This window comes from Macaca mulatta, chromosome X (genome assembly GCF_049350105.2).
Source record: "Macaca mulatta isolate MMU2019108-1 chromosome X, T2T-MMU8v2.0, whole genome shotgun sequence".
Classification (NCBI taxonomy): domain Eukaryota; kingdom Metazoa; phylum Chordata; class Mammalia; order Primates; family Cercopithecidae; genus Macaca; species Macaca mulatta.
This window is the reverse complement of record NC_133426.1, coordinates 44150501-44174761: the sequence shown is the minus strand read 5'-3', so window position 1 is coordinate 44174761 and position 24261 is coordinate 44150501. Positions and strand designations below refer to the sequence as shown.

The window sequence follows — 24261 nt, the reverse complement described above, 5'->3', positions numbered from 1 at the left end:
GCTCCATTTCTGGAATTTGCCTTAAATTTCATCTAGTTCATTGATTCAGTGACTCTGCCTTCTTATTCTTTAAGTACTATTTAATTGTTGTGTTTCATGTTTCCGTTCTTTTTTGTAGAATCTTATTCTTTTCTTATGGCTTCTCTATGTTTTATCTGTTTAATAATTTTAAATATAATAATTTCATGGTTCATTACTGATTTTTGTTCTATTGTCCCAAATTCATGGAATGCCAATTCTTCTGTTATATCTGCTGACTTAGGGTGGGTTGTTTGCTTTTGTTTTCTGAGCTCATCTTAAATTGGACTTTCTTCCTCCACTTCATTGTTCCTTTGTTGCTTGGGTTGACCATTTAGAGTAGTTTTTAAAAAATCTTTTATTTTGAACTAATTGTAGACTTACAGAAAAGTTACCAAACTAGTACAGAGAGTTCCCATATTTCCCTAACCCAGCTTTTTCTGTGTTAACATCTTACCATAGTGTAATTATTAAACCCAAACAATTAACATTGGGACAATTCTACAGACTAAAAATTTCATTTGAATTTTACCAGTTTTTCACTAATGTCATTTTTCTGTCCCATGATCCTATCCAGGATCCCACATTGCATTTAGTAGTTGTTTCTTGTTAGTCTTCTGTGGTCTGTAACAATTCCTCAACCTTTCTTTGTCTTTTATGAGCTTGATACTTTTTAAGAATAGTGGTCAGTTATTTTGTAGAATGTTGTTCAATTTGGAGTTGTCTGATGTTTTCTCATAGTTGCACTGAGATTATACACTTTTGTAAAGAATACCACAGAAATGATATTGTCTTCTTAGAACATCATATCAAGTGGTTCATGATGTCAGCATGTCTTACTATTGGTGATGTTGGCCTTGATCACTTGATTCAGGTAATGTCTGCCAGGTTTCTCCATTGGAAAGTTACTATCTTTCCTTTTGCATTTAATAAATACCTTGAAAGAGATACTTTGAGACTATGCAAACCCTACTTTTTCTCAAACTCACCTGCTAATTTTAGCATCCAGCAATAGAACTCTTTGAGTAGTTTGGATTTTACCTTTCTGGGCTGGCTTACAAACTGGTCTAATTTCATGTTATTTTTGATGTTAATTAATTGCCTTGGAACATGGGTTAGTCAATTTTTTTTTTGTTATAAAGGAATGCCTGAGGCTGGGTAATTTATAAAGAAAAAATGTTAATTTTGGCTTATGGATCTTCAGACTGTACAGGAAGTGTGGTGCTAGCATCTGCCTCTGGTAAGAGCTCAGGAAGCTTACCATCAGGGCAGAAAGCAAAGAGGGGAGCTGGCATATTACATGGTAAGAGGGAGCAAGAGAGAGAGTAAGGAGGTGTCAGGTTCTTTTAAACAAACAGATCTCATGTGAACTCAAAACGAGAGCTCACTCATCACTGAGGGGACGGTGCTGAGCCATTCATGAGGGATCTGCCTCCATGATCCAAATACCTCCCACCAGGCCCCACCTCCAACACTGGGGATTACCTTTCAATGTCAGATTTGGAGGGGACAAACATGTGAACTATATCAGAGCTTTATATAGTAAGTGGGCAAAATAAATTTATACTCTAAATTCTTATTAGGTGGAATATTGGCTTTGATTTGTATCAGATAACTTTTTTTTTTTAATACCCTGGAGACTCAGCAGAGAAAGGCCTCATTGTCATCTCTCTTGTTCAATGGGTAGAGTTTATTAATTCTTTCACTTCACTTGCAGCCTTTTTACAGTTCTAGCTTTATGCATAGGTTTAATGTGTAGGAGTTCCCAGTTGCCACTGTCCTGGACTGGAGGTCTTGTCTTCTGTGCCCCGGTGAATGTTAAAAATCTAAGCTCTTACCTGCTAAAGGGTTTGATCCCACTTCCTCCCCACCCCAACTACCTCTCATCCTGCTGCCACCTATTCACTTGCTCACCTTTCTCTCTGGCTGTCAGCTACCTCTTCGCGTTGGTACCTGGAGACATTTCTCTCTGTTTTCGCAAGCTCAGCCAGGAGTGTGAGTTTTAATTGCTGCCTAGTCTACCATTTTGCCATGCACAATCTCTCTCCCATGCCATAAGACTCTCTAAAATTACACTGGGGAAAATACTGACTAGACACGTTATTATTAGGGAATGTCACATTATTATTAATACCTGTGCTAAACTGGATTTGGCTGTGATCGTATAGGCCTAGTTAAAATCAGTTCCACTATTTAAAAATCTTAATCATGCTTAAGCTTTTCTCTTTCTATTTTTGAAGCACATCCATTCTTATAACCTTGAATTTTATGGGACGCTAGAAAAAATTATTGGCATTTTAGAATAAATAAACCATATAATGTTGTGCCAAAACAGATAGAGTGTTTCTTATATTTCTAAAGAGTGGAAAAAGGGCCAACTCTTTTTCTGGAGTTTTATATATACATATATTTTTATATTGTGTTTATTTTATTTCTTTTTCCATGATTATATTCCTGTGGAAATGAGGAAATCATTAACAGTGAAACTACTGTTTCGTCCAAAATACAATGTTCTAATGGTCTGTTTTCTAAATGAAGCTTCTATGAATAAAAGCAAGGCCGCTATATAGCCATTTAGTTGCTAACAAATGACCCAGTTAGTGCCACCCATGATTTCTTCTTTAATTAGATTGCAAATTTTGTGTTTAAAAATGGGAGCAGTAAGTAAATGCTAATTTGTAGTTCCTCAAAGGGAGAATTATGATGTAAAAATTAGGATATAAAATGAGAGGATACTGCAGGGCAGGAGGATAATGGCACTTGGGCCACCATAGGGCAGGCCCTGCCAGGCTGCTTTTCATTCAAGTAAATTTTGCAACTCAAAGTACTGGATTTGGAAGGCGTGCCACATAGTACAGTGTGGTACTGTTTAATCATGTAAGTTTATTATTTCTTCATTCATTCAATAAAATATATATTGTGCATGTACTCTGTGTCAGGTCCCATGGTGGATGATAGAGGCTCAGAGATGAATGAGCTGCCCTTTGGGAGTGCCAGCCTCATCTGTGGCCTTGTACTGCTGGTTCTGTGCTGCCCAATCTGGGTCACTCTCTTCCCACACCATTTTGGAGGGGTCTCTCCTTTGCTGTCCAATTTCTCCTGCCTGCTCCTGAAGACATGGACTAAATTATATTTCTTCTCTTAAGATGTTCCTTACCACCACAGCTCACAGTAATCCTTGCCTCTTTGAACTCATTTTATTTATGGCTGGTGTTACCCAGCATATCTTTTTATTCCCACATGTATGTTAGTTGGAGAATAGATAAATGAATGAATGAATGAATGAATGAATGAATTAACAAAGGTGGTGCCTTTTGTTTGGATTCAATTTTCACTCACTTAATAGGATCATATTGACAGGGCATTCCTAGACTTATTTTGACCTTTCTTGAAGGATCATTCATTCTACCACTTACTAATAATTATCATAGTAGCTAACATTTATATGCTTGCTGCTTACCATGTGACAAATGTTGCACTAAATGCTTTCTACATATTAACTCATTTACTCCTCACAGCAATCCCACAAAGTGGGCACTATTATTATTCCCATCTTGCAGATGAGGAAACTAAAAAGCAGAGAGGTTAAGGAATGTACCCAGAATTACATATTAAGTTGCAAAGCTGGGATTTGCACCAGGCAGTCTAGCAATTTCATCATGAGTTAAGATTTAGAATCAAACTAGCTAAGGTTGACAATTCATTCTGCCTCTCTAATGCTTCAGGTTCATCATCTGTGAAATGAGAATCATTCAGGAGCTTACTTGGGGCATTAGATGAATTAACATATGCTAAACACTAAGCCAGCAAATATCCATGGCATTAGTTCCATCTGCTTCTTACCACTGGCCACATGGAACTTACACTCTGTGTCTAGAAAGCACGTATGTGCCCCTGCATGGCTCAGCAGCTGTCTCTACCAACTTTGAGATCTTGGCTCTGATTAAAATCTTTTTCCTTGACTCTGCCTTTTCTGGAAGACTGTCTTTTGGAATAGGGGCAGTTGGGGTAGGATTTAAAAAAACTTTCTGGGTAAATACCCCTTCAGTTCTTCTCGCTACTGTATGTATTTTTATATTTATCTATTTTGCCTTGTTTCAGAAATGGATTTAAGGTAAGCTAGAAAGATGTAGACAGTTCTATAGCATAAAATGAATATGCAAATACTAAAAAGAAAAAATATAAGTAGGAAAGAACAAGGGAGCCAGGAGTGGGGTTGGCATACAGAGTATATTTACAGGCTCTGAAGTTAGGGGCATTTACTAGCAGTCAGCCACAGGCTTCCTAGAGGTCAGTGCAAAATAGGAGACCATGATCAGTTCATGGTGTTCATAAAGCAACTATAAGCTGGGTGTGGTGGCTCATGCCTGTAATCTCAGCACTGTGGCAGGCCAAGGCTGGTGGACCACTTGAGCCCAGGAGTTTCCAACCAACCTGGGCAACATGGTAAAACCCCATCTCTACTAGAAATATAAAAATTAGCTGGACATGGTGGTGCACACCTGTGGTCCCCAGCTACTAGGGAGGCTGAGGTGGGAGGATCACCTGAACCTGGGGAGGTCGAGGCTGCAGGGAGCTGTGATCACACCACTATACTCTTAACTTGAACACAGAGTGAGACACTGTCTCAAAAAACAAACAAACAAAAAAACCAAACCCCAAACAAAAAAAAACATAAAGCAACAATAAGCCAGTTGCTTAGGAAAAGGGATCCTAATGCAGAGCGCAAGAAAGACATTCTCCACTGGCCACTCACAGAAAGGACTCTCTGGTAGGTGAGTGGTGGTCTCAGTAGCATGCCCCAGGATACCCAGGGATGAAGGACAGGTGGCTGTTTCTGACAGTATTCCTTAGAAGAAAATAATATCATTCCGTCAGAATACTGTTCAGTCAAATTAATTCTGCCAGAGGCATCATGTGCTATAGCCCAGGTGTCCACCTTCTTGAGGTCCAGCTTAACACTGGGGTTTGAAGCTGCCTCTTAGCACTGGGGTGTGAAGGAGAAGAAAGTGCAAGAAGGCAGGACTTAGGAGAGTACATCAATCATCATTGCCAGAATTTTGATGTGTAATAAATGACCTGAAAATCTCTGTCACACAAACACACACACACATACACGCACACACACATTTATTTAGCTTACAGGTCTGTGGGCTGGCTGAGTTGGGCTTACAGGTCTGTTCGTTGATCTGAGCTGGGCCCAGCTGGGGTGGCTCTGTTCCACATGTCTGTCATTCTCCTTCAAGGAGCAGCGGGCTAACCCAAGTATGTCGTTCTCATGGCGATGGCAGAAGTGCAGTTGGAGTGGGAAACAAGAAGACCTCTTGAGGGCTAGGCTCAGAACTGGCACACTTTGACTTCCACATCATTCTCTTGGCCAAAACAAGTCCTGTAGCTGACCCCATTGTTAAAGATCAGGAAAATTGTGCCCCTTTAGAGAGTGCAACAGCAGAACGACACGGGAAAGGGCGCAGATAGCGAGAGGGAAGTATTGAAGGCAACGGTGCAATATCCCACAGAAGGAATGGAAATGACTTTGAGAAAAGCTCACTGCCCCTTGAGGCACAGAGGCCCCTGCACTGTTTGTATCTGCTGCCACCATGCAGGTTTAATTCCCCGCTGCAGGAGGCTTGGGCATGAAGTGGCTCTGGTTGTGGCTAGTTACCATTGCAACAAATGAGCTCAGTACAAATTGGACCCCGTGAGTGACCATTCTGTAACCTGGGTAGAACTTTGTGCCAGTGCCTGCTAGAGTTGCACACTCCCTCCCTAAGCTGGAATATGGCTGGGTCCCTGAAGTGGCAGGGAAGTTACGGTTGTAACTGACAACCAGCTTCCCCATTTTGTTTGATCTTAATTAATTCACGCTCATTTTCCCTTATATTTTATAAGTAGAAATGTGAAACACTTACTAGGTGAGCCTATTTACTTTATTTTTGATTTAGAGCCACCTAAGTTTTAGAGATGAAGCTATCAGCATATGGATTTCTTCCATTACTTTGAAAACTGCTATATTTAGGACTGATGTTCTGTGGTTACATGCTGGGATCCATTACACAGAATTTAAGCACAGAGTGTTTAAAACAAGGAGCCAAGAACAAGTTCTCATTACATTATCTGGATTGAAAATGATTTCTTACTGACATTGCAAAGTTTCAAAGTTCCAGTCACTGTCAAAATGTAGCCGGATAACTTGCCTAGATCGTGTCTATAACTTCTAATTCAGATAAGTGATTTGATTTTCAGCCCAGTACTACCCTCTCCCAAGCTCAGAATTCTTCATAGAAGACCCAAAACAAATAAAAAAATAGGCCACAACAATAAAATGTAAGAAATTCTCCTATTTCATGTTCTGGTAAGGAAGTAAATCATTTTATTCATTGATGGACTTATATTTCTGCCTTTTTGATTTATTTCCTGGCATGAGAGACCTAGTTGCCTTAGTGACAATTTGTCAATTGAGCACAAGCCCAAAAGTCTACCCTAGGGCTTCCATGTGAGTCAGTGGTCCCAGGGAAGAGCCACTGCTAAGGGTTGTGCTGGTTGTGAACTACACAACTCTGGAACACTGCATGGAGAGCCTCTCTTGGAATTCGTTTGTCAGTGGTTGGGGTATTGGGACAAGGCTCCCAGCTTTTACTCTGCCCCTCATCCTCTTCTTTTCCTACCAAACACCTATCCCAAATTTGGCTTCTTGGTCTCTAAATCAAAAGCTGGTCTTTCTTCCTCCCTCCCACCCTCCTTCCCTAAATAAATGTGCCCTCTTTTCATAGTGATTTGGCACATTTATTTATGACGGATACAACTAGGTCCCTCCTTTCCTTGGCCACTCTCCCTCTGTCTACACACACGGACACATACACATGCATGCGCCATCTGTGACAGAGCCTGTGGAATTTGTGAACCGTAGGCACACACCAATGCCCAGGACTGTTCTAGAGACCTCTTTGTAAAGTTGCATGAGCAGAAAAAAACTAAATCATGCACTACAGGAGAATCCATACAGATTCTGAAAGTGATTTGTTGTATGAAAAGTTAGTTTTTGTTTGTTTGTTCTAAGAAACTAGTTATGTTATTGTAAACCAAAAGTATCTGAGAAACGTCTCAATCAATTTAGAAAGTTTATTTTGCCAAGGTTAGGGACATGCCCGTGACAGAGCCTGAGGAGGTCCTGAGACATATGCCCAAGGTAGGTCAGGGCACAGCTTGGTTTATGCATTTTAGGGGGACTTCAGACTTCAATAAATACATGTAAGATATACATTGGTTTGGTCCGGGAAGGTGGGACAATTTGAAGGGGTGGAGGGTAGAGCAGGCTTTTGGGTCATAGGTAGATTTAAAGATTTCTGATTGGCAATGGGTTGAAAGAGTTATTATCAATAGAAAGGAATGTCTGCATTACTATAAGGGGTTGTGAAGACCAAGGTTTTACCATGCAGATGAAGCCTCCAGGTAGCAGGCTTCAGAGAGAATAGATTGTACATGTTTCTAATCAGACTTAAAAAGTCTGTTCTATCAATAATTCCAAAAGGGAGGAGGGTATAATGAAGCATGTCTGGCTCCCACTTCCCATCATGGCCTGAACTAGTTTCTCAGGTTAACTTTGGAATGCCCTTGGTTGAGAGGAGGCGTCCATTCAGATGGTTGGGGGGCCTTAAAATTTTCATTATGGTCACAACAAAATATATCAGAGTCTCAGCAGGAGCAAGCCATTTTGAGAAGCAAGCAGAGAAGAATAAAGAAAGATGTGTTAAAACTTACAAAACACATTTTATGAATTAAAAATTAAATTAGAGGCACTGATAGAAAACTGGACACTGCAGAAACTTGGTAATAAACCAGAGAACTATCTTCGGAAACACCACCAAAAGAGGGATTGAAACAGTGACAAAGAGGAGAGCAGAAAGGAAGGCAGAGAGAACTAAATAAATGCAGCTAAAGTGATAATCAAAGATCATTTAAAAAATCATTTTCTAAGCTCAATGAAGTATTTGTAAATTGAGAGAATTCACTCTGATCCATGTAAAATATATGAAAAGGGATCATTAAATATACCTTGGTAAAAATGTGAAAGGTCACATAAAAGAAAAGACTCTTATAAGCATCAAAGCAAACTTATCCAAAACAACGCTTAAAAATGCCACCATCACCAGCAGAACCAATGCTCTAAAACCCAAAAAGATATTACCTCAGGCAATACACAGAGGCAGTGGTTAAATCTTCAGTGCTTTGAGGGTAAACAAGTTGTTTTTTATGCATGGAACAATAGAAATGTTTTTTAAATCTTTAAGAAAACCAAAAATATCTAGTTTCTTTAGTAAATTGTTCAAAGTAATATATTACTTTAATAACTTAATCCAGAACATGATGAAAAAAATCAAAATTAAGAACTCAAAGAGGACATCTTATCTTTAAAAACTGGAGCAGCATTGGACATTAAAACAGATTTTATACACACACACACACACACACATACACGCTTACATAGTGAATTCAAAGCAAAAACATGATTTTCAAAGAGGTGAATGACATGATTAGAAAAATTAAAAAGGTAGATGATATGGGTTATGCCACAGATAAAATAACCGAAACTCAGAAAGAGAGAATAAGGAGACTAAGGGCAAGATTCCTCATATTGTATCTGAATGTGAAATCATATTTCATCTATTTCTTTGATAATTAGGTATATATAGGTTTAAGATATTTTAGGGCAATTTCAAGTTAATCAAGAATAGGATTCTAAATGGAATTGCAGAACCTAAGAGCAAACCAAATACGGTAAATCCTTAATGCTGTCAATAGGTTTTCAGAAACTGTGACTTTAGGTGAATGACATATAATGAAACCAATTTTCCCTTAGGCTAATTGAGGTAAACAAAAGTGAAGTTCCTGCAGCATAGTTCTGTTCACAAAAAAAATCACCAAACTTCTAAATAAAGACCCAAACACTTACAATATCAAGCATTGAAATAAATGTGAGCCATACATACATTTAAGAAAGATGAATAGACCGGGCGCAGTGACAAATGCCTGTAATCCCAGCACGTTGGGAGGCCGAAGCAGGTGGATCACCTAAGTTCAGGAGCTTGAGACCAGCCTGGCCAACATGGTGAAACCCTGTCTCTACTAAAAATACAAAAAATTAGCCGGGTATGGTGGCGGGCGCCTGTAATCCCAGCTACTCGGGAGACTGAGGCAGGAGAATCGCTTAAACCACGGAGGCAGAGGTTACAGTGAGCCGAGATCACCCTATTGCACTCCAGCCTAGGCAACAAGAGTGAAACTCTGTCTCAAAAAAAAAAAAATTAATAAAAACAAGACAATGATTTACCCAATTTTGGTGAATCAGTGAGTGGCAGTGGCCGTGGTAGTGATGGGTGAAATCAGGGAATAAATGTTTGCAGAGCAAACACCGTAAGGAGCATCTTTTCCCACCTTGCAGTTAAAAACCAAAAAATCAGAAGTAGAGCAGGCTTGCTGAGCGTTTTTGTCCCATGTCCTTTATCGTCATAGACTTGATGAGTTTTTATTTTATCCTAATTTGTATTCATTTGTTCATTCATTTTCCAACCCACTTATTCCAGTTCAAGGTCATGAGTGGCTGGAGCCTGTCCCAGCAGCTCAGGGTACAAGATGGGAACCAGCCCTGGACAGGACACCATCCCATCGCAGGGTGCACTCACACATCCACACTCAGTCACACTGGGACCATATGGACATGCCAGCTCACCTCATGTGCACAGCTTCGGGACGTGAGAAGAAACCAGAGAAAACCCGTGCAGACATGGAAAGTACAAACTTCATGCAGACAGTGGCTCCAGCCTGGAGCCATTTTTTTTCCCAATCAGCATTATCATAAAATGATGTTGAATGAGGTGATGTTATTCAAGAACCTGCCACATTTAGGCTGTATTGCAAAAGACAAGTAGCAATCAATATAAGGTAATAGCAACAATACATGAAAAACTGAAAACACAAAATAAGATGACAGGAGGAAAAGAAATCAAGAGAAATCTTCACCATAAATGTGAACTCCTTGATTGCCCTTGAACCATCATGACACATGCCACCTGCTCCAGATTGGCATGTGGTCACCTCTCTTTTACTTTCTCATTTAATTCCCATTTGCCATATTATCTGGAATTCCTCTTGGAGATTTGTCAGTCTATTCTTGAGACCTCTTCTCTTTTCCTTTGCCCTTTGTTGTCCAGGAACCCCAGGGATGCTTATTTTGTCTGGGGATGGCCAGACCACTGCCAAACGCCGCTGCTGTGGCTTCTTCTTGTCACCAGGCTGCTGTGGAAGACAGGTTCTGCCAGGCTGGTGGACACTACCAGGATGACTTTACTGGGCAGAAGGTCATGGACTGGGTTTTGCTGTTGTTTTAAGTTGAGAGAGACATGAACATTCTATATGCTGAAAGGAAAGGACCAATAGAAATCAAAGGCACAGATGACAAGCTGAACAACTGATGGATCAGTGAGTAGCTGAGGATGAAGAAGCAGTTAAGGAGGGAATCAAGGCCTAGTACCTGTTTCCACTCTCCACAATGGATATTTCAAACTTTCTCACTCTTAAGCTCCTAACTTCACCATTTTCCTCCGATTTATAACAGAAAACCTCATCTCCAGGTTAATAGAGCATATAGAGATCCTGAGATGTAAACCACACCCATGCCCCCACATCCACAACTTGGCATTCCTTTTTCATCTCAGTAGAAAAGGTGTCCCTCCTGCTGTCCAAAGCTAGCTTCCATGATGGCCCTGTCTCCCAGACACTCAACAAGAGGCTTAGAGTCCATCCGAGGTCCAGCACATTCAATTCTAGTTTTGCCTCTGAGCTGCAACCTCAGCCCATTCTCTTCATCCCAGAAGCACTCCCGTGCCTACCTCTGCATTGCTTCCTGAGTACTTGGGCTTCTAACTCTCTGCTCATATTGCTGTCTTGCTCAACACCCTTCAAGAGATTCCCTTCACCAACAGAAGAAAACCTGGGTATCCTAACATGGCACACACATGCACCTCTCGTGATTGGGCCCCACCTGCCAGCTCTCTAATTTATCTTTTGCTTTGTTTTCACTATATTCTAATCATTCTATGAACCCTGAACATCGTGGTTCAATTCTTGGCTCCACTTCTTACTATTAATAGTATTGTGCCCTTGGGCAATCTGTTAAAGCTGTCTGGGCCTTAGTTCCTCATCAGTATAATGGGAACCAAGTTCCTACTGAAAGGATTGTCATGAGGGTTAAATGAGTATGCATGTGAAGCAGATCAATGTTTGACATACACTGAGCTCTTGATAATGTCTGTGCCTGTTATTAACACTTTGTACAGCTTTTCAGATGTATTATACCGTCTTCTTGCCCTCTTTTTTCTTTTTTCGAGATAGAGTGTTGCTTCATCATCGCCCAGGCTAGAGTGCAGTGGCACAATCTCGGCTTACTGCAACCTCCGCCTCCTGGGTTCAAGCAATTCTCCTGCCTCAGCCTCCCAAGTATCTGGGGCTACAGGTGTGCACCATCATGCCCAGTAATTTTTTTTTTTTTTTTGTATTTTTAGTAGAGATGGGGTTTCACCATGTTGGTCAGGCTGATCTCAAACTCCTGACATCAAGTGACCCACCTGCCTCAGCATCCCAAAGTGCTGGGATTACAGGTGTGATCCACCGCACCTGGCTCTTCTTGCCCTCTTTGAATCTTTGAGGATATGATTCTTTCTCCCATTCCTCTCAGCCTCCTTCCCTTACTCAGCTCCCACTTCTCTGGTTGGCAGATTGCCTTTCATCTTCAAGATCTGCTCTGCTACCATCTCTGCTGTGAAGCTTTCCTGATTTTCTCCCTACATGTATACACATGTCAGACTGGATGAGGGGTACTTTCTCTGAGCTTTTGGACATATCTTTATTGTAGCACTCTTTCTACTTCACTGACTTGGCTTTTCCTCTAGTCTGTGGTTAATTCTAGGATGTAGATATTGAGGATTGGGAGTCAAATCTGGTCCATTCCTCTATTATTTTCCATCATTCAACATAAAGTTAATGTTCAATCAGTGTTTATTGAATGAATGAATGAACGAATGAATGAATGGATTCATGGACAAGGGATGTGTGCAGACAGAACACAATAGAAGAATATTTCTTAAATAAGGGGAAGAGATGTTGAAGTTTATTAGCAATCAAATTATTATTGATTAAAATGAGGCATCATTTTTACTTGTTGAATTAGGAAACGCTTTTATGGCCAGGCATGGTGGTTCATGCCTATAATCCCAGTGTTGGGGAGGCTGAGACAGGCAGATGGCTTGAGCCCAGGAGTTTGAAACCAGCCTGGGCAAAACAAAAAGCCAACCCCGTCTCTACCAAAAAAAAAAAAATTGCTGGGCGTGGTGGCACATACCTGCAGCCCCCAGATACTCAGGAGGCTGAGGTGGGAGGCTCACTTGATCCCAGGAGGGAGAGGTTGCAATGATCTGAGATCGCACCACTCCACTCCAGCCTGAGTGACAGAGCGAGACTCTGTTAAAGAAAGAAAGAAAAAAAAACCACACACACACTTTTTTTTTTCTTTTACTTCCGTCTCCATATTTGACAGGAAACACCTTTTGAAAGGATATTCCATTGCTGAGGACTCTTCCTCATTGCTGATGGGAGGGTAAAAGCAACTTAGTACTGTGTGTCAAGACCTTTTTAAGTGTTACTTTCTTTTTAATTTTTTTTTTTTTTTTGAGATGGAGTCTCGCTCTGTTGCCCAGGCTGGAGCGCAGTGGCGCGATCTCGGCTCACTGCAAGCTCTGCCTCCTGGGTTCGCGCCATTCTCCTGCCACAGCCTCCTGAGTAGCTGGGACTACAGGCGCCCGCCACCACGCCCGGCTAATTTTTTGTATTTTTAGTAGAGATGGGGTTTCACCGTGTTAGCCGGGATGGTCTCGATCTCCTGGCCTTGTGATCCGCCTGCCTCGGCCTCCCAAAGTGCTGGGATTACAGTCTTTTTAATTGTTATCTTACTTTTCTTTTTTGAGACACTTTCTCACTCTGTCACTCAGGCTGGAGTGCAGTGATACCATCATAGCTCACTGAAGCCTCAAACTCCTGGACTCAAGCTATCCTCCTGGCCTCTCAGTCTCCCAAGTAGCTGGGACCCTAGGCACACACCACAATGCCAAGCTAATTTTTTAAAATTTCTGTAGAGATGGGGTCTTGCTATGTTGCCTAGCTGGTCAAATGTTCCTTTGTTTTGCCTGACTAATTGTACTTCTGGAACACCATCCGAAGGGAATAATTGTAAATACAGACAAATGTTTATGCATATAGATGCTCATTATGGCATTATTTGTATAAAAATTTGGAAAAAAAAACCATGTAATATCCAGTAACAGAAGTATGGTTTAGCATTTTGGTTTCAGAATAGTCTGTAATAACATGGAAATGTATTAGTTAAGTGAAAAAGATGAAAATATGTTCACACCTATTAAGAAAAAGACAAATGCCCATGCATAGTAAAGAGACTGCAGAGGAGTGTACCAGGATGTTTACTTGGTTATATTTGGGTGGCAGGGGTGTGTATGGTTTTTCTTTTCTTTTTATCCTTGCTTTTACATATTATCCAAATTCTCTATAATTGGAAATGTATTACTTTTATAATGGAGTAAAGCCTGTATATATATATACACATTTTGTTTTCCTTTGAGACATGGTCTTGCTCTGTCACCCAGGCTGGTGTACAGCAGAATGATCATAGCTCACTGCAACTTTGATCTCCTTGGCTCAAATGATCCTCCCACCTCAGCCTCCCAAGTAGCTGGGATTACAGGCACGTGCTACCATGCCTGGTTAATTTTTTAATTTTTTTGGTAGAAATGGAGTCTCATTAGGTTTCCCAGGCTGGCCTTGAACTCTTGGCTTAAAGTCACCTTCCCACTTTGGCCTCCCGAGTTGCTAGAATTATAGTTAAGAAGCTCCGTGCCTGGCCCAAATTTTATATTTTAAAGTGTGTGTTCAAAAAGATTTAAGAATCTGATTATATTACCGATAATTATTTGATGTGAGTAAATCTTGAATTACTAAATTGATTATAAGCACCAATAGAGCACAAACCGTGTTTTGTATTCACCTGTTGTATGATCAGCTAACCTGTGGGTTTAGCTGGGGGCACCCTTCATCACACAAGGCCCTCCGATTGTCACAGAGCTCACCATGATCTTGTAGGCCTCTAAACCATCTGGTAGCCAAGTGAGAGACAGTGAAAAACAAAAAACCAAAGAAGTGGGGTTTGCTTGGAGACAAATAATCCCTGAACGTAAAGTGGGTGTTAATGCAAAGGCAGTGGTAGAAAACGAAGAACTCTGCTTGTAAATGAAATTAATATTCACTCCTTCTGCTTACCTTGCATGGTAAGCACCGGTATTGAGACTTCATTTGCTGTTACCAGTTACCAAAAATGTTGACACAATTTAAAAAACAAAACTAAAAAGCCCACTGTTGCTTTAGCTTGTTTAAATGCATATTGTACCAAATCATGGAAGAATTATAGATGAACATTTTAAAGGATTTCTAAAATTATACTTCTGTGAAGAATAGACTGTTAATGGTATACAGCAATTACTCTTAACTGCATGAAAATATCTCATTTTGTTTGGCTACACTTAAATAGGCCTGAAGTCGAGTGTACCAAGACATACTGAATTTCAAACTAAATAAATTAAAATTACCATGTACATTCCACTACATGTCAAAACAGGAAAAATCATAGTATTATAGTTGATGTGAAATGAAGATTAGAACAGTAATACAGAGAAAACATGAAGCTGCTTATATTTATTTGGAATAAGACAACAGGGTCAATGATTTTCACTGCAGATGTACTTACTTCTCTTTGAGAAAATATATCAAAAACTCAATTTACAAGGCAGATGAATTTGGCTGTTATTATTTATAGTATGTAAATGTTATTTAGTTTCAAAAGGATTTCTTTAAACTGGGCACAGTGGCTCACACCTGTAACCCCAGCACTTTGGGAGGCCAAAGTGAGAGGATCACTTGAGCCTAGGAGACCAACCTGGGCAACATAGCAAGACCCCATCTCTACAAGAAAGTTTAAAAATTAGCCAAGTGTGGTAGTGCATACCTGTGAAGCTAGCTACTTGGGAGGCTAAGATGGGAGGATTGCTTGAGTCCAGGAGTCCGTGGTTGCAGTGAGCCATGATCACACCACTGCACTCCAGCCTGGGTGCAGAGTAAGACCCTGCCTCTTAAAAAAAAAAGGATTTATTATTTCTTTCAGGGTTCATTGTGCTTGCTTGTCATTAAGAACTTGACAGAAAGTAGAGGAATTTAAAGCTAAGATGTTAGATGCCATTGCCAATTTAAAATGACCAAGATAAAGATAGCATATCTTTATATGTAATAGAGAGTGAAAGAGGGCATCTAATTCAATTTCTAAAAATTAAGTATTTATGGAGCATTTCAGATCTATTCATTGTATAAAAGGAGGCATACCTGGAGTTTATTTTTTAGTACTTTAGACTTACTCCTGAATATGACTGTTTAAAACAAGCATGCCATTTTCATTTTATATCCTGCAGATAGATTGTAAGGTTTCAGAATCATCAAAAGCATTTCACATTTCTCCAAGATAAACTTACTTAAGAGAAGTAGTGCTTTCAGTTTAACACAACTTGAAATTATCTCCATTGTGAGATGATGAGAATAATAAAAATTGCTATCATTTATTGAGCATTCATAGTTCAAGGTACTATGCGGAATGCTTTTTATATCTTGCTAACTTAATCCTCATTTTTCATTTCTTCATCAGACTATTTGTTATAGAGAGCTTACTATGTGCCAGGGGCTATTTAAGGTGTCACAGATTCAACAATGAACAAAATAGACAAAAACCACTGCTCTCTGTGGATCTTACACTCCAGTGGGGGTGGGAGGGAGATAAAGGCTATCTTCAAAATAAGTAATTATATACCGTTAGAGTGTGATGAATGACACTGAGGAAAAGAAAGCAGGAAACGGATTAGGAAGTGCCAGAGTTGTGGAGGAAGGGGTCACACTTTTTATTGTTTTTATTATTATTTTTTTGAGATGGGGTTTCGCTCTTATTGCCCAGGCTGGAGGGCAATGGTGCAATCTCAGCTCACTGCAACCTCTGCCTTCCAGGTTCAAGCAATTCTTCTGCCTCAGTCTCCCGAGTAGCTGGGGTACAGGCGTGCACCACCACGCCTGGCTAATTTTTGTAGAGACAGGGTTTCACCATGTTGGCCAGACTGATCTTGAACCCCTGACCTCAGGTCATCTGCCCACCTTGGCCTCCCAAAGTGCTGGGATTACAGGCATGAGCCACCATGCCCCGCCAGGGGTCACACTTTTAAGAAGGTTGGCCAGAGAGGGCCTCACAGAGAAACTGACATCTAACAAGATAAGATGCCCTACAGGAGGTGAAGGAATAGCCTGTGTGACTGTCTTGGGGAAGAACATTCCATTCCAGGTAGAGAGAACAGCAAGGACAAAGGCTCTGAAGTTGAAATGTGCCTGGCTTGTTTTAGGCAGGTGTAGAGGGAAGGATGGGAAGAGTTGTAGAGGATGAGTTCCTAGCGACAGCAGAGGAGGGGCCAATCATGTCAGGCCTTGTAAGCCATCATGAGGCCTTTGAGTTCTACTTGAGAGAGATGGCCAGCCCTCACAGGGTTTTGAATAGGCAAAGAACATGGTCTGACTTCTGTTTTAACATATCATCCTGGCTTCTATAGGAAAATAAAATTCTATTTCACAAGTGGTCTTGTCCCATTTCACAGGTAAGGAACTGAGGTTCAGAGAAGTTGAGTAGTTTACCACAGTTCCCATTTACTGGTGAATTAGTGGGACTGGAATTTTAATACAGGTCAATATAATTTGAAAGCTCACACTTTTTCCACTAAAGCACACTGCCTCCTGGTTGAAAACAAGCTTGTGACCTCAGCTGGAGTAGATAGTTTTCTGATAGTCTGCAGTGACCCCTTTTTTTCTCCTTTTCTGTGGAATTCCTTGGTCTGTCTTGTGAGGTCACCATGTTGCATAGCTCCAGAAGAAACCACTTATACCACAAGTCTATAACTGCACTCTCTGGAGGTGAAGTGGCCATCTGTAATGGCCGTGTTCTCCAGTGGAGTTGAAGAGCTTTGTACATGGCATTAGACTCTGGTTAGGCCTGTAGCAAAACCTGTTTGGTCAGACATTTGTATTGTACTCTCTGTGATGTATTTTCCCATCTCTCCTTCCTCTGACACATATTCTACCAGCTATCTCTACCACCCTCTACTGTCTGGCAATCCTCTAGCCACAGATTCAACAATGAACAAAACCACAGTATGACATGCTGGAATATAAGTGACAATACAGCAAGGGTTTCTGTTTTGTATGGGCAGCTTAGGCCCACAAGTGTAAGGGAAAGCCTGAGGGAGGGTAGAATATGAGCAGGTGTGCACAGCTTCTGATTACAGGAAGCAAAACACATTTTATTTGATGAATATCAAATTGAAAGTAATGAGAAAGGGTGCTACCTAATTGTCGCCAAAACTGCTGCTTGGTTTAATTTAGGCTCAACTAGATTTTGCTGTATGCCTTAGGGTCTGAAGGCTTAGGCTCTTGAGCCCTTGTTTATGCTAAAACTATTTTTTTTTAGTTTATTTGAAAGACATTGCTTAAACTTTAATGATTCAACAAGTAAGAAAATACCCTGAGATTCAGAGCTTTAAAAGGAAGTTTTGATTCACCATTTTACTGGATGACTTTAATGGAATTATGTCTTATAAAGCTGTTTAGCGTTTCATGTTTCAGAATTCTGCATAGAATTCTCAATACCCTAGAGCATCTTGGCATTTTTTTGAGTCTTATGACTTTAGTTACAAAAGCCAAGAGAAAATCATGGCAGCATCCCTTATAAGATTAACTAAATAATACTGTGATATTATACTATTATACTGTATTAAAATATTAGTTCCAGGAATGTAGTACAGTGTTGGTTAAAGGCAAAGGTAACTTGCTATCTAAATCTTCAAGATTAGTAATAATAATCACAGGACACAAGATCAATACAATCACAACTGCCTTTTAAAATACATTTTTATTTCCCTGAAATGATTGGTCAAGAAGTACTGAGATCAGATTTTGCTATCAGATCTTATTTCAAGTTCAGTATGACGTTTTTAGGTGAGGAATGGCTATGCTTGATGGAAGTTGGACCTATGTTTTTATGGCTGCTGCTAAGCAAAAATAGAGTGTGCAGAAAGCAGTTTGACAGTACCACAATAGGTTAAACAGACTTACCTGTGACTCAGGAGTTTCACTCCTTGGTATATGTAACCCAAAGAATTGAAAACAGGTGTTTACACAAAAACTTGTACACAGATGTTCATAGCAGCACTATTCACAACAGCCGAAGGTGGCAACAACCCACATGTCCATGTACGTATGAGTGGATAAACAAAGTGTGGCACATTCATACAATGAACAATAGTATGATAGTACAATGAATAAGAATTCAGCAGTGAAAAACGATGAAGTCCTGATACATGCTACAACATGGATGAACTTTGAAAATGTGCCGAGAGAACCCAATCACAAAAGAATACATATTACATAATTCCATTTATATAAAATGTCCAGAATCTGGCAAATCTGTAGAGATAGCAGATTAGTGGTTTCTGGATAGGGAGGAGGATTAGGAAGGAGGGAAGAAAGAGGTGTGGTTGCTCAATGGGTATGAGGTTTATTTGGGGTGATGGAAATGTTTCAGAACTAGATAGAGGTGGTGGTTGTACAACATTGTGAATATACTAAATGTCACAAATGGGAAATTTTATGCTATGTGTATTTTACTACAATAAAAAATGGAATGTGTGACTTTTGATTTTTAATTCTTTGTGAATCCTACTAAAGTTTAACAGGGCGGGGTGAATCCTGAAAAACACACATGTGTCAAATGCGGGGCAGAGTGGCGACAGCCATCTGAGGTCTGCAAGGTGAGGCTTGTACATCCTGATTGAGATCCCTGGTGCAGGAACCTGCCTCACGTGGGCACAGCAGCCACACAGGCAGCCGCTCCAGGAGCCCCTGATGCCCTGCAGGGCTGTCAGCAGTTTCAAGTATAGTGCAGCTTGTTTGAAACTCTCATGTAACGCCATGTAAAACTGGAATACTGAGCTGTTTAAAACCCAAGCATACAGAAACCCAGCAGATATAAATTTTAACTGCAGTGAAGCCAGGATAATTTCAGTTTATCCAATGAAAAAGAAAATAAACTTTTATGTTCTGGTGGTGCTATAATAAGTTTAGTGAAAGATGTATGGAAAGTTTCTAGTTATTGCTTCACATGTCCTTTTTCCTTGTCCTTGGGAGCATGCCATTTTCTCTTCTTCACGCCATATTCTACTCTCAAAAGGAAATGCTTTCAAATGTTTTTTTTTTTTCATTTAGACAATGAAAATAATATTTGATTATTACAAAAATTCAGAAAAAAATGGAAATACGTTTTGTTTTAAAAAGACATCTCAGCCATTCAGGATAATACTATTGATGTTTTGGCATGCATCCTTCTGGTCTTATTTCTATGACCATATGTGCACCTGTATTTTGATTTTTCACTGGGATCATACTACATTTATCAACATAGCATGGACATCTATCATACCAATAAATATCAATCAATACCATACTTTTCTTTTTTTGGAGGTGGGGTCTTGGTCTGTCACTCATGCTGGAGTGCAGCAGTATGATCATAGCTCACTGCAGCCTCAAACTCCTAACTTCAAGTGATCCTCCTGCCTCAGCTTCCCAAGTAGCTGGGATTATAGGTGCATGCCACCATGCCCAGCTTTTTTTTTTTTTTTTTGGTAGAGATGGGTTCTCACTATGTTGTCCAGGCTGGAGTACAGTGGCATGGTCAGAGCTCATTGCAGCCTCAAACTGCTGGATTGAAGCAATCCTCCTGCCTCAGCCTCCCAGACATCATAACTTTTTTTTTAACTTTTAGATATATTCTTCTATAATCTTCTTTTTTATTTCTATTTATTTATTTTTCTTTTTTGAGACAGAGTCTTACTCTGTCACCCAGGCTGGAGTGCAGTGGCATAATCTCAGCTACCACAACCTCTGCCTCTTGGGTTCAAATGATTCTCGTGCCTCAGCCTCCTGAGTAGCTGGGATTATAGGTGTGCGCCACCACGCCCAGCTAATTTTTGTATTTTTAGTAGAGATGGGGTTTCACCACGTTGGCCAGGCTGGTCTCGAACTCCTGACCTCAGGCGATCTGCCCATCTTGGCCTCCCTAAGTGCTGGGATTATGAGCATGAGCCACCGCACCTGGCCCCAAACATCATACTTTTAATGATGGTGTAGTGTTCCATTTTACACACATGGCATGACTATTTCTTGACCAGTGTTGTAGAGGAGCCAGGGGCTTTACTTGGAGTGGCTCTTTTGTGGTTACTTAGCCCTGTGTCAGTGATGGTTGGTGACTCAGGTTTTCTGAAATTATTTTCTCTTAGTTTTTAAATAATGGTTAGTGATAGCCCTCAAAGCAGAGATGACAGACAATAAAGGCAATAGAGGTTCATAAAAAATCAGCTTAAACCCCACTGCCTTTAGGCAGATTTCCTGACTGAGCCCCACTCCATCAGTTCTCTCCACCTTCTGTGTCCCAACAGAAGAGGGATAGAGTAGTATGCAAGAGCATGGGCTTTAGAGCCAGACTACATGGGTTCACATTCTGGCTTTTGTGACATTAGGCAGGTTACTTAACATTTCTCTGCCTCAGTTCACATCTGTACAGTGGGGATAATAGTAGCACCACCTCCTAGGCTACATGTCAGAAGTCCCTGCTAGCACAGGACCTGGCACACAGTTAGTACTCAACAAATGGCAGAAGTTATTGCTATTACTGTTTATTTAAGTGGCCCTACCAGTTTCTGGCTTTGAAAGTTCTTCTATATGCTTGGACAGTGCAAATAGATAACAGACTCGGAAAAGTTAAAATGCCAGAGAGCCTTTTACAGTGTTTTCCATATAGCGAGCCTCCTGCCAATATTACTAATTGGTTGTCTGACCTGACTTGCTGAAATTCTGGGATCATCTTGGTTGGATTTTGCATTCATTTCTCATTAAAAATACAAAAGCAAAACCAAATTTAAACAAAACAAAACAACCGAGGAAACTTGAGAAGTAGATGTAGATGAAATGAATTTCCTTTAGATAGGTCAACATCATTGCTGTAGGCTTTCCTAGACTCTATGGAAATTCTTGACTAGGAGAATCTAGAATTATTAAATGATAATGTCCAGAAATACCTGAAAGAACTGAAAGCATTTATTCTGAAAGACCTCTTTCTAGCAGAAGGCCAAATAAAATTTTCTATTCCCTTGTTTATTCAGGATTCTTAGAAACTGAATTATTTCCAGTAAATAAATTTTCTAGACAGTGGAAGCTTATTCCTGTAACAGCATAACATTTTGCATTTTAATCGTTTTGATGTAATTCTTTCTGATGTATGCTGCATAGTTTATGGCTTTCACACAGAGTTACATTGAAAACAATTCAGCCAATTTGTTAGGCCTCGAGTCTTCTTCATTGATGTTGTTATTTAGTTTTTTAAGCTCTACCTAATAATCTCAGTATCATTTGCCTTCTAAAGATGCAGATAGCTGTATGCTTACATAGGTCTTTTAACGTTTCATTTTTTTCTTTTTTCTTTTTCTCACTGCTAGGGTGTGTCCATTTTTACTTTTTATTACAGAAATGTGCGTGATTGCTTTCCCTATCCCAAAACACCTTTCTAATTTATTAACTTAACAAATCTTATGTCCCAGGAAACCAGAAACACAAGCCTGTTACTATTTTGTGTAAGGAAGATTAATAGGCATTGAATAAAGTCATGTACTTGGTGACAGGTTTTTTGACCATTCAAGGCCTTTAAAAATTTACTTCCTGGTTGCAGGCTGTTATTTGGTAGGTGTTTGACTCTGGGCAAAATGCCATTTTTATTTATAAGCTACAGTGCCTATGATTTTCCATTCTGGCATTGGTGCCTTCCTGCTGCTCCCAAATTAAGTAGAGAAATTAAGTTTAAAAAAATCACCTGACCTCTGCACAGTTGGTAAAAGTTTTATAAAATGGAATTTGGATCTTTTAAATAGAAGGAGAGGTAAAATACTGTATTCTTATGTATCAGCTTATAAATGTTTTTCCCTTTTTATTACAGAGACATATTGATGTCTTTTACTGTTGGAAACCTCTCAGAACAAGAATTTGTAACCATTGTACGTCACTACCGTGCACCTGAGGACACCTGTTCAGATGTGGATTTCTTAATCGCACTGGCCCACGAAAAGTTCAAGAAAAATATGTTTGAGAATTTCGACAGTTTCATTTATTCCTGTGTGTATGAAGATCGAGAAAAGTAAGCTTTTGTTTTATTGATTCTAATCATTTACATTTCTGTGAACCTGAGTAATGAAGGAATTTCTATTTTATCAAAAAGGGCAAAGAGAAATTGACATGTGTCATCATACTCATACTCTACTATTTAGCACAGACACCTTAAATCATTTTCGGAGAAGTATTTGGGTACATATATTTCCCAGTGATGGTGAGCTTTGTGTGTGTGTGTGTGTGTGTGTGTGTGTAATATGGCATCTGGTTCTGTCACCCAGGCTAGAGTGCAGTGGCATGACCTCGGCTCACTACAACCTCCACCTCCCAGGTTCAAGAGATTCTCCTGCCTCAGCCTCCTGAGAGTTGGGACTACAGGCTTGTACCGCCACACCCAGCTAATTTTTTTTTTTTTTTTTTTTTTTTTTTTTTTTTTTTTTTTTTTTTGTATTTTTAGTAGAGACAGGGTTTCACCATGTTGGCCAGGCTGGTCTTGTTGATGGAATAGGAGAGGCCCTGTACCTTTGAAAGAATAGGACTCTCCCTTGCATGTTCTTTTCATTTGTTTCTACAAGCTTTCAACTGAAGCATAGTAAATCAAAATGTTAGAAGGGTTAATTTGAGTTGTGATCTTTTTACATTATTTTATTACTGATGGGGATTTATACATGTAACTTTTATAATAAACAGAAAATGGAATTTTCAAGCAAACATTCTGTAGAATTTCTTTGAAATTATTTCTTCTTGAAAATAATGAAGCTCAGCATAAGCTATTTCTTATATGTTGATTGTCTGCATGTTGAGCTTCATTAAGTCATTGTTATATACAACTGGATGCAAACATCTTAATTTTTTTTTATTCATCTTACAGACCTGATACAGTGGGGGAGAAATATAAATTTACTGATTTCATCTAGAATTAGAAAAATCTTAGTTCTCACTCTAGCTTTTAATCCTTATGCTGCACACCACTGCCATCTCTCTTCCTTGTGACCTCTTTCCTTATCCCCAAACTTGAAGTCTGCACCCAAGTGGCTAACTGCATACCCTGAATATCTGTGCAGGTCCCATAGTTTGTCTTAGAAATAAACATTTTTTTATTAATCCATAATGCATCCTCTTTGAGTTTTTATAAAGGTGGTATTTTTCCTTGACTCTTTAAGCTTCCCCAAGCTTTCTAGAAGATGTGTGACCTGAGTTTTGCATGGCCCTGGCCCTGCCTTCCACCCTGGTGGTGCCCCTTCCCCAGAGTGAGAAGTGTGGCCCTCCTTCATTCAAGGAACACTTCTTGGGAACAATGGGGCTGCTTGACCAGATAACCTGAGGTTCTTCCAGATCCAACAAGCTTTCATTCTAGATATAAACATTCTCATTGCAAAGAAAAGAGCCAACTTTCTTTCCTGTTGGTTCTAATTTTGCCTGATGCCTGGAAAAGTGTTGGCTGAATGAGAACATTGGACAAGCATTTCTTTGCCCCCAGAAGACTGGAGAAAATGACTGTTGGGCTGCTCTAGAGAAAACTGCTAGCATCTGAAAAAATTGAAGTGAATATTGAGGCCCCAGCTGGGGCTTCCAGGTTATAAGGTTTTGGGTCCAAGGAAAAGAACAGAAAAACACCCTCAAGTCATATCATACTTGTGTTGGAGGCTCTAGATGCCTGTCAAATTAAGAGATGTTTTCAAATATCAGAACCATTTTTGACTAGTGGTCAAGAATGCAGATCAATTACTTAGAGCAACACTTGTGGCTGCAGCCTTAATAAGCTGTACTGTCACCAACCAAGAATCTGCATCTTGAAGGAAAAGCCTTTGTAAGGATGGAATCTGGTGGCCTCTG

At 39.9% G+C, this 24261-nt stretch overlaps 1 protein-coding gene across 1 annotated transcript in view; it reads left to right on the top strand.

Annotated features, from left to right (window-relative positions):
- EFHC2 (EF-hand domain containing 2) overlaps nt 1-24261 on the top strand; it is a 197292-nt gene that overhangs the window by 143631 nt on the left and 29400 nt on the right. The window contains exon 12 of the mRNA XM_077988768.1: nt 22256-22453. Coding sequence (XP_077844894.1) covers nt 22256-22453 — 198 coding nt within the window. The remainder of the gene's footprint in view (nt 1-22255; nt 22454-24261) is intronic.